This window comes from Fusarium mangiferae (genome assembly GCF_900044065.1).
Source record: "Fusarium mangiferae strain MRC7560 genome assembly, contig: FMAN_scaffold010, whole genome shotgun sequence".
NCBI classification, from domain to species: domain Eukaryota; kingdom Fungi; phylum Ascomycota; class Sordariomycetes; order Hypocreales; family Nectriaceae; genus Fusarium; species Fusarium mangiferae.
In genome coordinates, this window is record NW_024573930.1 from 313,350 (window position 1) to 327,154 (window position 13,805).

Here is a 13,805-nt window from a genome sequence, read left to right on the forward strand (position 1 = left end):
GCTGCGGGGCATTGAGTCTTTCTGTGCCACGCTGCCATCCTTGTCCTTTCCACATTTTATCGGCAATATGTTGGACACATTCTGCCAATGATGTCTGATTTTTCAACTCGGCAAGATAGAGCAGTTTTGCTCTCAACTTTGATGATGCTTTCGGCATTTTACCTCTGACCCGCGTTTACTGTTACATAGCAATTATAAACTGAAACAGTGTCTACCTACCTTGCATTCCAGCTCCGCGTTACAAAAAGTGCCATGTACGTATCCTTCGTCGGCGCCTTTAGACCCCCCGTCACACGGCGAAGCATTTTTCGGCAGTGGATCCTCCAAGGTACCGACGTTTCCGGCCGTTTCCCAACGTCCGATCCGGCCGGAGATGGGTTGATAGCCAACGGTCACAAACCACGCGCGTCTCTTGTGTCGCTTGAACATTCTGCTTTTGTTTCGGTTTAACGAGTTTTTTGACGAATTGGGCTTGATTGGGGGGGACTATGTAACGTTGGGCAACTGCCCTTTTTTTCTGTTTTGCTGTTTGTACGACATTATGAGTGCTGAGGTAAGATGTGAGGGGGTTGCGATGTTTGCCAAGATTGAAAGCAAGGGTAGCTCTCAGGGTTCAGGACGTAAGGAACTGGCATGCCTTTGTATTGTGATAGTCAGTCTAGCATTGCGATGATACGCGCAAGCTTGTGGTGATATGTAGAGGTCTTTCTGAACAAACATGTATTGTGGTCAGCAAGTCTCATGATAACGCTGCCAATCTCATGATATCTAGTGTATTTCTTAACCATGATACGCTAGTAAAAAGATAACGATCTAAACGCTGAATCCTCTAGAAACCTTTACCCTTCTCTTACTCCATCTCAACGAGAACATCCCTGAGCACCCGCTGTACCTCCAAAGACCTCTCAGCTTCCAGTGCCTGACTCACCATCGTCTTCAACTGCGCAGCGTCGGGACCTCCAGTCGGTCCAAAAATTCCCCTGCCCTTTGCCTTGAACAATGCGCCCACGGCCTTGGCCCTCATAAGTCTTTGTGCTTCAGTGCCAGTGTCGACCAAGTCAACATCCAGGCTCAGTAGATAAGTAAGCGCGACGGCATTTTCATCTGGTGCTGATGAAGGTGTGGCATCGCTCATAAGATCACGTACGCACTCGTACCATACTTGACGCTTGATTGTAGCAAAATTCGGGCTTGATAGGAAAGGCTTGAGAATATTGATGATCTTGGTCAGAATGCCAAGATCAGTTCGGCTGTGCCCGCGCGCAACAGCCTCCAAGCCGTTGGAGGCCGTCTTCTCTACAAGCTGCTCCTTCGCGACTTGATCCTTAGAGTCGATATCCATTTTATCTCCATTCTCGGTCTCGTCGTCTCCCTTGAGCTCTTCAAGATAAGGCGTAACGATCTCCGCAATATCATCGAGCATGTCAATGTCATCCCGAGCTTTTGCAAACTCCCAGAGACAACGGAAAGCATGCACACGATACTCGTCGTTGTTTCGCTTGGCTTCTCGAAGAGCAATCTTCTTCATCAGTGCAGCGATCTTTGTGTCTGACTTCCACAAGCTGTGTCCCTTCTCGACGAATTTAGGGTATGATTCAAGGAGCTTCTCCTTGCCGGCGAATGTCTTCAGGGCCAGTGCTTTCTCGAAAACAGGCCAGATCTTGTTGAGGTTGGCGTCGCTGATTTGGCCACTGACATCACTTGCACTCGCAACATCAGATACCATAGCTGCAACGGTGAAAGCTCCACCATGTCGAAGGGCCCATTGTGCTGTATCCAAACACCTCTCCACGAGTGCTACGATCTCAGGTACGTAACGAACAACAGTGCGACTGCTTCCAGCGTGCTGCTCCCATACTTTCTTGAATACTTTGCTAGTATACTCGTCTGTATCATGAGAGCCCAGGTAGGAGAAGGGTAGTAATTGTGTCTCAAGGGCAGTGAAATGGTCAGGCGAGACCTTAGCCAGTGCCACAATCACATCTGCTGTCTTTTGACGACGTGACTCCTCTTCTGCTTCGAAGTACATGTCGATAAACTTCTTGCAGAATCGGTTCTTGGCCGAGTCCGAAGCAGCTCTCAACATATATGCGGTGGCTCGAGCATACGCCTGGCTGACCTCATCGTTCTTGTCCATAGTTTGCTTCTCCATCAACTGGAGGAACTTGTTGCTCACTCCCTTAATGTCATTTGTGTGGTTTGTGAATAGGGTTGTCAATACACGACTGCATCCTATCTTGGTCGGCATGCCGATAGCAGTTTTGATAGTCGCCTCTAGTTTAGGTGCCAATTCAGCCATAACATCCGCGTCCACGAATCGAAGTGAGTTGTCAATGGCCTCAGAGATCGGAGATCGGTTCACCATTTGTGATCGGATTTTATCAATCTGGTCTCGGCTGTCCTCACCAGCTCTCTGGTAATGCCAATTGATCTGCTCAGGCTCGATAGAGCTCAGTAAACCAAGAAGTTGAGGAACCATCTCCGGAATAAATGGTCGGAGAGCCTTTCCACCCTTCTTAGTGAGCTCGATGACGGTAATGGCAGCAAAGGCTTGGACTTCTTTGACGGAGCTTTCGATACCTTTGTCAGACAGAAGGAAGGGAAGAGCCTCTTTCATCATAGATTTAGCAGCAGATCCACTGGTTCCCTCCTCGAGTTGTCGAACAAGAGTGTTAGACAAAGTTCTACAAAGCTTGAAAGCAGCCTCTCGCACGGAACCCTTAACATCATCGAGAACCTTTAATGCCGATGTCCAAATATCGCGGTATCGGTTCTCATACTTGTTAAATGGTTGGCCTTGAATGAGCTCTGAGATAGCAGCACAGCTTGCTTCTCGCATGCGCCACTCTCGGCCCAAGATACTCTTGAGCAAGTCGTCCAGGATCGCATCAAAGTGAGTGCTGAGAACTGCGCCCGAATCTTTGACAAGTGCCTTCCAAATATCGTCCATGGATCGCTGGACGTTTTGGTTGGGGTCAAATCGGTAACGGTAAAGCTTTGGGTAGAGCTTAGGGTCAACTTCAGACTCTGAAAGAATATTGCTGAGTCCAAATCGACCAAAGGCAGATCGAGTTGACCAGGTAGCAGCATTCGCAGCAAGTGACATGAACTTGTAAACAAGTCTTTGGTCACCAACTTCATTGGCTAGATTGACAATGTCCTTGTATGAAGTGATGGAGCTGCCCTCTCCAGTTGGCAGAGCACCGGGCTCAAACAACTCTGTTTCTTGGTCCACCTTGAGCTGGGTACTATTGCCGGTAAAGGCAGACACCAGATCCTTGACAAGGGCGCTCTTGAGATCAGCATCGCCACGCTCGTATACCAAAGACAAACCTCGCGAGGCAGTCTCTTGTACAAGCTCGTCGCGTGCACTAAGAAGTCTCATAAATGCAGCTTGAATCTCTCGGAGCCTAGACTGGACCTCTTGCAGGTGTGAACAATATTGAACGATGCAGAAAAGCCAGATGCCGGACGCCTTCAGCAGTGATGGCTTTGTGGCCTTGCAGTCCGCGAAGATCTTGTTAAGAACAGCTGTGAGAAGCGGGCCACGCGATCCATTGCGCTTCTGAAGACATTGGCGAGACTCGACATCCAGGGTCAGCTTTACATAATCAGATTCCCACCGTGCCAGAGTTGCGGTGATAGCATCTCCCACAGTGAATTGCACCTCGACTTGCTTAATCTCATGTAGGGCGAAAAGCTCCTTGAGGATATTACCCAGGATTCCATGCGACCATTCATCTTCACTCTCATTCGCGGCTTCTCCACTTTCACTCAGCCCGGCAGCCAGTCTTCCCAGAGCAAGAATTGCCTTCTCGTTTCCCTTCTTTGCTGAGGCGACGAGCTTGCTGATGACCTTTTCCAGGGAGTGATCGCCTTCACGTTCTGGGATGGCGAGTCCGGCGGTCCACAGCTGTGCAAAAGCCTCCAGCGCTGTGTCGTGCAGTGACGACACAACCTTCTCGCCGGTGATGAACTGAATGGGATAATTAACATCAACGGGAATGGTTTGCCCGTAGTAAACGCTTCGAGAGCAGACGTAACTATAAGCTAACAATCCTCCCTCGGCAGCGTTGAGCTCAGGTCCAACCAATCTCTCGGCGTTCTCAAATAGCGCACTCAGAGTCTTGCGGCAGTTGCCTATCACAGAAGGGCCATTCGCAAGATGCGATACAAGAATTCCGAGGGCTCGAGCAGTCAGTGACCGGATTTCCTTATTGTTCGACTTGACCAGCTGGAAAAGGCCATCGCTAAACTTGGTCAAGAATCCCAGTGCCCCGCCGGGACTCAGGGATGCCACATCAACAAAGCAACGGATGCATTCTTCCGTGATCGGTGAGTCTTTCATGTAGGCTCCATCGAGGCATGCCTTCAGATAGAAGATGATGAATCCGCTATCGATTGTGTGTAGATATGCCAGGATCTTCTCTCTCGTCTTGATATCCGTTTTGACTCGTGCATCTAAAGTTTGCATCCAGTCAGGCTCCACTTCGAAGTCTTCGAGAGCTGTGAGGAACATTATGTGCTTGCAATATCTCAGGGCAACTGGGAAAGCAGCTATACGAGATCCTTGGAAGTTCTCGAATACTGAGTGCGACTTTTCTGTCACATCTGGAAGAAGGGCAGCGGCAACCTCCGCAATGGAATCTGGGCTGATTTCAGAACCAAAGAATGTGACTATCATTTCCTTCCAGTCTGGCAATGTCAGGCTGGTTTCGGCGTGTGCGTGGTAGGTCCAAGGGTCGATACCCTTGTGGCCCTGCTCGATAACATCACTTCTCTCGCCTTCGTAGGCACCAATGGCCAGAATATCTACCCAGCGTGCCATAACATCAGAAAAAGCGAGACATTGGTTGGCCCACTTGACCACAGCATGTCGAGTACTTCTAACAGCAGGGGGTTCATCAGCGAGAGACATGAACGTTAGCAGCATTGTCTTCAACTCTTGAGACTCACTGCCCGTCATTGCCGGAATGGTTGTGGTCAGGCTAGACAGAGCTCCATCTATGTTCACAACTGCATCTGAAGTCGTATCCTCTGACAATGACTTGAATAGCCAGTGGGCGAGTTGTAGCCGCTTTCCAATTGACATATTCGCACTTCTCGCCAGCACCCCAATCGTTTCGTAAGCTTTCGATCGTAGCGCAATATCGTCGTGGGATGTCCGCTGCGGAACAGGCCAGCCTTGACGCTCTACAAAAACGGACAGCTCATGCACGAGAGGAACAGCAATGTCAAATCCTTCCTGCGAGGGCCCAACGCGTGCTACCCAGGCGAGGTACTGGAATGTCGCCGTATGGAGTTTTATTTGTTCGAGGGCACTCTTGGGGAGCAGACTCTGTGCCAACTCACTTGAAGCTTGATCTGGCGTGGAGAAGTTGAGTTTGACTACAGCCATGATATCATCCGACATTGTTGCCGAGATGGAGGATTTGGAGAGCATGTTCAGAATTCGGGTCCGATATGTGGGCGGCAGTATTGAGTGGGCATGAAACAGACGCTTGACAAGTGCCTTATCTTCCATAGACACGGAACTTCGCTTCAATACTTCTTCGGCCGCAGATACAAGTCTGTTGTCGAAACTTGATGCAGCATAAAGCGCGGGCAAGAACTTCTCCTCGTCGGTAAAAGCACCACTTGCAAGCAATGAAACGAGTTTGAGCTTTAATTCCGACATCCTCTCGAAGACCTTCTGCGACTCAGGGCTCTCCACAGCTAACGATTCGAGCTCAGATTTAGTGAGTGTTGGGTTAGCCGTGGTCCAGTTCTGAGTTTGCGTAGGGTTCCGCAGTCGTAGGAAAATGCTGATCATGCTGGCAAGGAACTTTGCGTCGGCCTCGTCTGACAATCCGATTGCCTCACGGTATTCGTCATCATCTTTGCTGCCTCTTGGAGGTATCCGGGCATCAAGGAGAAGACGTAGAATGATGTTGAAGAATGGTCCTACTCGGGCAGCACCTTGATCTTTGGCGAATCCCGATAGAGCTTTTGGAATAAGCAGTCTTCTTACATAGTCATCTAGGCGCTCTATGCTGTGTTGTATTGCTGAGATGTCGAGTTGCTTGACTAACGGGGAGTCACTGGACTTGTATTGATCAAGCAGCGCGCTCACAGGAAGAATTACCCTGTGTACATGTTAGTCCTATATCGATTTCACGAACTTCTCTGACTCCGGAATGCCAGGAAAATTGAGAGGTCGACAGTAAATTCATCCTAGACGATCCCAAACTCGCCTACGTGGCAGATATGTTTGGTGACTTCAAGGTACTTTTGGATGAACCAACCCGACTCCCCGACCACCTTGGATAGCCATTTTCGCACCAAATTTGGGGCTCTCAAGTCTTCTCTCACCGTGGGATCTGACTTACTCCGGTGGTTGGATGAATGTCTTCAGCTTGGAGAATATCTGGACCACTTTAGCTCGAACTTGAGCATGTTCACTAGCCGCTTTGAGGATGACTGGCGGAAGATAACGTTGTAACAATTCGTGCAACTTTTGTTCCTTGTTGGCGACGTTTAGGATCTTGAGCTCGACAGTATCAAGCAGCTGCAGTTCCCTCTCTTTCGTTGTTGCCGTCGCCATGATTGAGGGGGTATTGTGTATTTCGAATTTGATCTTATTCAAGCTCAGATAATCGCTGTGTTTTGATCATAAAAACTATTAAAGGTGTAAAAACGAGTTCAGGCGGCGATTTGCGACTTGTTTTGCTTTGTAAGAGAAGGCACAGGCAGCTCGGTGACGAATAATCTCAGGTAGGTGCTACCGGCGATATTTCTCCAATCAACCATATCGTGACGTTGCATGACTAAGCTGACTTTTGTCAAGTCGGTCATTTTTCAAGTAAATAGTACATGATGCTAGGAGCTAAAAACTTCTATCAAAATTTAAAATAAAAAAATAAGTCTTGGTCAGTATTTGATCTTATTTTTTATTTTAATTTTATATATCGTTAATAAGCTGTACTGTTTCTGACTGTAAAGTGATAAGTAGGCTCCAGCAGCTGTTTGGTTAAATTAAGTTGGTGGAAATGAAGGTTATAGATGTCGATGAGCTCTTCCTTCTAGCACGATAAGGATAGGCCTGTTGCTACTATTGTTATTTAACATGCAAAAATATAGGAAGATAAATTAGTTTTTTTCTCAATTAAGTTATCGAGCAGGTCATTAACACCATGAATCACAATAAAGGATATAAAATCAGCGCTCATCTAGGGTAAGCTATCCATATGAAAGAAGTCGCGTCATTGATTTTCCGTCGCCGCTGATGTTGCACTCCCCTGTCACTTGCCCCTCCAAGAAAAAGGCGCTAAGCTCCACTGACCCGGTTGCGTCACTGTGGTTGGGTGCCTGTCTTTGGTGTCTGTGCTTCACTTTCACCTTCAACTTTCGCCTTGCAACTTGAGAGGGCACATCTCAACCACGACAAGGTCGATTTCTTTCAAGCGCGTTGCCGCTACAAGCTGAAAGAATAACGGCACTGAACAGCTCACTATCCAGCTCACGCCATCAGCTTGAGATTAGTGACTATTTAACCCGATACTCTCCCCGCTGTTGTCATAGCGGGGCATCAACTCTCCTCGCTCAAGCTACACCGAACCTTACGATATCACGTAAATCAACTACGTGTTCGACACCGAGCCCTGCTTACTTCCGATCTTCTCGATATTTTAAAACTCTACCAAACACGACAGCCTGACCACTCCTGACCGGCCAGGAGAGTCGCCAACCATGGACGACAACATCTCCACATTCATGTCGATTACGGGCACAAGCACCGATGTCGCCCGGAGCTTTCTCGAGATGACTGCGGGTAACTTTGAGCGTGCTATAGGACTCTTCTTCGAAAACCCCGATCTCGTTTCCGGCGTGGGAGCTGGCCTTTCTTCAACCGACCAGCCAGCCGCTGCCCCCGCGACAACATCAGCAACCAGAGGCAACATTGGCAGACAAGATTCGGCGGGTGTCATCCACATCGATAGTGATGATGACCAGGATATGCAAATCGAGGACTTCAGCGACAATGACGACGATAACGAGAGAGCCGTCGCCGCTCAAGCAGCAGCTTTAGCCCAGGAAGAGGAAGATATGGCAATGGCAAAGCGATTACAGGAGGAGCTATACCAAGGCAACCAAGGGTCTGGATCAGGAGGAAACCCAGATGATGTCCGAGCACCTATCGCGCGGACTACTGAGACCCTGGTGGCACCCGGATGGGGGGGTGGTGGTGAGCATGATGATGGAATGGAGGCCGCTTTTCTAGAAGAGTTGCGACGAAGGCGGCGGGCAAATCCACGTAAGTGTCTCAGTTACCATTAGTGGACTCGAACTGATGCAGTGATATAGCCAATCGTGCTGGAGGACCGTTCTCCCAGCAAATATGGGCCGACCCTGAACGCCGTTCAGCTCAGACAGCCGAGAATGGAGCCCATGCAAGACGTCTTGAAGACCTGTTCCGACCACCTTACGATCTGATGGCGCGTATGTCTTGGGATGACGCCCGTACCTTAGGCAAGGAAGACAAGAAGTGGATCTTGGTTAATCTCCAAGACATGAACGACTTTAACTGCCAGGCGCTAAACCGCGATATTTGGAAGGACGAAGCTATTAAATCTCTGGTTTCGGAGAACTTCATTTTCCTACAGTACGACAAGGACTTCCCGGATGCCGAGGAGTTTGTGACATTTTATTTCCCCAATCAAACGCACGAGAACCCTGATAACTACCCACATGTCTCGATCATCGATCCCCGAACGGGCGAGCAAGTCAAGGTTTGGACCGGACGACCTTTCCCTTCCGCGCAAGAGTTTCATGCCGAACTCGCCGAGTTCCTGGACCGCTACAGCCTCGCGGCCAATAGTAAGAACCCGGTTGCGAAGACGACAGCACGAAAGCCACAGAGAGTGGATGTCGATCGCATGACCGAGGACGAGATGCTTGAAATGGCTTTGAAGAACAGTCTGGAGGGTGCTACAGGAAGCGGAGGCTCCTCAACACCCAACCTCCATGATCCCGATGCTTTAACCAAAGAGTCTGGCCCCGAGGAGGGTAAAGGAAAGGAACCTGAAGCTCCGGTTGAACAAAGTCCTTGGGCTCAAATTTCGAGCACCATCCCACATACCGAACCAGAGGCCGACCCAACAACGACTACACGCATTCAATTCCGACACTCTACCGGCCGTATCATTCGACGATTCAACCTCAATGATCCAGTCCGCAGAATCTACGAATGGCTCAAGTCTGAGGCACTGGAAGGCAAAGAAGGGGTCGAATTCGAGCTTAAGAAAATGCCTGCTGGACAGGATCTCATCGAGAGCCTGGACACGAGCGTTGCAGATGCAGGTCTGAAGCAAGGGACAGTCATGATTGAGTACATTGAGGACTGAGCTTGTGGCTGATTGAATGATTTCCTTTTATGCGGGATTGCAGCAAACTTTGTAGATAGATCAGTATCGGAGCCATTGGAGTGAATTGGACTGGCTGCAGCCAGTGGAATATGGGGATTCTGAATCCTCGTGGCATCATTGCTATCGGAATTGATTTAGCTTTATCATGGAGGAGGGCGTGGGAGGTTACTATCTTTAGACAGCTCATCCAAGTCATGCATGAGAAATGACACTTGAAAGCAATGGAACTGGGCAAATGCCATGGTCGCATTCTGTGTATGACAAGGCTAATTTAACACCAATGCAAGTAATCGCAATGTAATTTTATCTGTGAAGCTAGTGTGATCGCGTCAGCTTGTTCCTGATCCCCAAGAACTAATAGTTTGCCGCTTATTCCAACCCTTGAATACATTGAAGTCAAAGCATCAAATGATACGTTTCACCAGGCGATAGAGAGAAGACATGAGCCAATAAAGCAGCATAAACCCTTGCAGAGTGTGATATCAAGTCGTCATACCTGAACATCCTTTAATGAGTTTCGCATCTCTAGAGTTGGGCGTTATTGAACACGGAAGATAATTGGCCTCAAGACCATCCCGATAACTGAGGCTGAGGCCAGGCCAGGCCAGGCCCTAGCTGGAGATCTTGGTTGGAATCAGGTGCGGGGGAGTATTTCCCAGCGACCCCTCCCCCCTGTGGACAACCACTTACAGGGGGAGAGAGTCTAATAAGGTCACACCAGGAACGGCCGTGAGCCAGATCGATTCAGGTTCGATGCGTGCCATTGATTGATTGGCAAAGCAAGGACATGAGTCCGTTGCTCCTCAACAACCCCCACCTCAGGTAAACAGCAACGACCAGCAACCAATACCTCACCATCAGAGCCAGCCCGTTCCGTTTCATAGTGGGAAGGTCTCAGCTCACTGTACGGAGTGTTTCCTTTTCTTGAAAGTACCTTGTCTCATTAGCTTGCGCCTGCTTGTTTTGGCTGCATGTTGTGTTGATTCTTTCCCTTCCCTTGCGTAGGCGGACGCAGATTGGCTGTGCTGTGCGACAACCTCTTTTCTTTTCTCGCATTTATATGAGCACATTATCATCTCCCTGCTTGTCTCTTATTTCCCTCCCTCCCTTCTTTTCTTTCTTCTTCGTCCCATTTAGTGCTCACTGTTTCTCTTCTGTGAAGAAAAAAAAGAAAAAGAAGTCGCGACAACCGAGACAGATATTTACCACGAACCCGGTTCGAATTAAGGCTACGATTTTCTTAGTGGTGGGGTTGTTGCTCTGCTAATCGACACCGCCAAACTACGATCTCCGAACTGGAAGCGGATTCATTTCGACGTCACGCGCCGTTGCGAACTCCTTGGACCGAAGAAGAGACTGTGAAGCGATTGCCAACCGATTGATACTGCTTCGAGTCAATAGCAGTCGGCGAATTTGCAGGGACAACGTCACTCAATCGTGGGGCAAACACCGTTAGCTACCCGAAAGCATAAGCTTTCCCACGAACCTACACAATGTCAGATCGCGAGCACGAGGTTGATGACGCGAATGAGGCGCTTGACCCGGAGCTTCTCTACTCCAAAGAATACTGTATTGGTTAGTCCTGACGTGGTCTCGTGTCGTGCGACATCGGATTGGGCACTTGGGCATAAACGTACTGACATGGCGCAGGTGGTGGCAGTTTCGGCAAAGTTTACAAAGGGTACGGTGAAGATGATATGCTCCACGGCAGCCGAACTTTACTAACGAATCCAGAGTCGATAAACGAACGGGCCAGGCTGTAGCGATCAAGGTTATTGATATAGAGAGTGCCGAAGACGAGGTCGAGGATATTATCCAAGAAATCGCCATTCTGTCCGAGCTTCAATCACCATATGTCACCAAGTACTATGGATCCTATGCGAAAGGTGCCGAGTTATGGATCGTAATGGAGTTCTGTTCGGGAGGAAGCTGCGCCGACTTGATGAAGCCGGGACTGATTGGAGAGGACTACATCGCAATCATTGTGCGCGAGTTGCTCATGGGGTTGGATTATCTTCACACAGACAAGAAGCTACACCGAGATGTCAAAGGTACGAACGACACTCTCACCCCTGACGTCGCTAATTGCTTGTAGCTGCCAACGTGCTCCTCAGCAGCAATGGCCAAGTCAAACTCGCCGATTTTGGTGTGTCAGGTCAGCTTTCTGCTACCATGACCAAGAAGAATACATTCGTCGGAACACCTTTTTGGATGGCCCCAGAGGTCATTAAGCAATCTGGGTATGATCACAAGGCCGATATCTGGTCTCTTGGTATTACAGCTCTCGAATTAGCCAATGGAGAGCCTCCTTATGCCGATATTCATCCTATGAAAGTTCTCTTTCTTATTCCCAAGAACCCTCCACCACGATTAGAAGGCAATTTCACAAAGGCATTCAAAGATTTCATCGAGCTATGTCTCCAGCGAGATCCCAAAGACCGACCAACAGCCAAGGATATGTTGCGGCACCCGTTTATTAGACGGGCAAAGCGGACAACTTACCTGACTGAGCTTATCGAGAGGCATCAACGATGGGCTGCTACTCATAAGGGAGAGGATGACGACAACTGGGATTCAGCTAACAGTGGACGAGCTCCTACAGAACGTGAGCGAGTTGACGAAGACATGTGGGATTTTGGCACTGTGAGACTTGTTGGTGAGCGTGGCGGCATTGTCAACCGACCAGGTCTCAACCAGCTGGATGAGAACGCAACAAACGCACGCGCTTCTAGGCCATTAGAGAGCGAGGAAGACTATGGCGAGCAACGACGAGACGCAAGCCCCACCAAGTCCAGGGATTTCGCTCTTCAATCCCTTGAGACTGTCAAAGCAAACCCAGGCTCAAGGCAGTCTAGCCCCCAACGAAAGGCTGTTCCTCAATCCCAATATCAGCAGCCACTCCCATCGCCTACGAGGGCACTGCCTCAGACTCCCCTGAAGCTCCCTCCTCCAAGGGATAACGCCGAGACGCCTCGCCCATTGAGAATAAATCCCCCTGCAACCGTGCAGGAGTCTCCAGATTATGACCGGGAGCTTCAGAGTCAACTACAGCGTGATATTGGCATGCTCAACCTGGATTATGAGCCACAGACCGAGAGGAAAGCCAGCCCGCAGATCCAGCAAGTCCAGCCACCACAATGGACATTACCCCCTGCTCCTCCAGCTCATCAGCAACGGCCAACAACTACCAAGCAGATGAGCCTACCTGAGATACCTCCATATAGGCCAAACCAGGCTCCTACACAGCAAAGGGTGCCTTCGTTACAGCATACTTCTGTGCCTCAAATTCACACACCACTACCAGGGGGTGCACAAGGCCCTCGACCTCTTCCATCGAAAGCTCAGTCGCCCAGCCCATCCGAGTTCAACACGCCATCAGCATTCCCTACACCTGCACCAGCCAACCCCAATGGGGAGTTGGATGCTCTTAACGATGTCATATTCCCAGCCCTGGAGGAGGCGCTTAAGAGGCGACAGATCAACTTGCAGCAGATGTATAAGCCAGGACAGAACCCAGCTCAACTGACACCCCAACAACAACGCGCCGAAGCGTCGCACGAAAAGTTACGAAAATTGGTTTATAAGCTGGCACATGTCTGCAAAGAGATTGATCATTATGACAAGGCTGAACCTGTTGGAATGGGCCGAGAGGTTGGCAGTTTTCTCGAGGGGCTTCTGGAGGAGATTCTGGTGAGAGTTGAGCCTTTGGATGAGGATGAGGAAGTGCCTACTTCGTGATGTGTGAGCGTTCTGTGGTGGGCCTTGTGATTGAGAAGCGTTGAAGAGTGTTTCTGGAGTTTGGGTTTCACATTGTATATGGCTAGTTATGAGCATTATGAGCCCGTATGGCGGGTTGATGATAAAAGGACGGAACAGGTTAGCATGATGAGTATAAAGGGATATGGCATGGCTGAGAATAGCTGGTACAAAATAAATGTCAGTCTGTTTATGATTTTGAGATCGAATCTAGCGATATTCGTTGCTGCATCAGAAGGCTATAGGAATATTGGGTTACGGAAGTATATGCATCTCCGTGTCCGCAATCCTTAACAAAACACATGACAGCATTCGGGATATGAAGTAATTTTCTTATTCGCCTAATTTGATGCGTCCCTTGCTATTCCTTCTGTTGAGAGGCTATCATGAACAATGTATACCACGGAGCATGATACAAAAGCCGCCACTCTTCGGCGAGTATACCCAAACCCAGTATGCAAGCCTTTGAGGTCAAAAGTACAGTTCAGTTGGCCAAACGATAGCCAGTGGATTCTATTCTCGATACTAGGTTCGGAGTTTTCTACATATAAGCGTTTCGTAAGTACGAAGTCCGAGGCGCAACCAAAATCTTGCAACCTGATACCTCGTCAAGAATTTGCTCGACCCGCATAAAAAGCTCCACAT

At 49.1% G+C, this 13,805-nt stretch overlaps 3 protein-coding genes across 3 annotated transcripts; 2 read left to right on the plus strand and 1 right to left on the minus strand.

The window, feature by feature from the left end:
* Window positions 1-850: 850 nt before the first annotated feature.
* Window positions 851-6,583, minus strand: FMAN_02190 (uncharacterized protein; the record flags this gene model as incomplete). The annotated part of the gene is made up of 2 exons (XM_041835516.1): window positions 851-6,125; window positions 6,369-6,583. The coding sequence occupies 2 exons, from the start codon at window positions 6,581-6,583 to the stop codon at window positions 851-853; spliced, it is 5,490 nt and encodes a 1,829-aa protein (XP_041685672.1).
* Window positions 6,584-7,728: 1,145 nt separating this feature from the next.
* On the plus strand, window positions 7,729-9,383 carry FMAN_02191 (uncharacterized protein; the record flags this gene model as incomplete). Its single annotated transcript, XM_041835517.1, has 2 exons — window positions 7,729-8,293; window positions 8,344-9,383. 2 exons carry the CDS (start codon window positions 7,729-7,731, stop codon window positions 9,381-9,383), a joined length of 1,605 nt encoding a protein of 534 aa, XP_041685673.1.
* A 1,514-nt stretch (window positions 9,384-10,897) lies between these two features.
* On the plus strand, window positions 10,898-13,142 carry FMAN_02192 (uncharacterized protein; the record flags this gene model as incomplete). The annotated part of the gene is made up of 4 exons (XM_041835518.1): window positions 10,898-10,979; window positions 11,055-11,085; window positions 11,139-11,455; window positions 11,500-13,142. 4 exons carry the CDS (start codon window positions 10,898-10,900, stop codon window positions 13,140-13,142), a joined length of 2,073 nt encoding a protein of 690 aa, XP_041685674.1.
* Window positions 13,143-13,805: the final 663 nt, after the last annotated feature.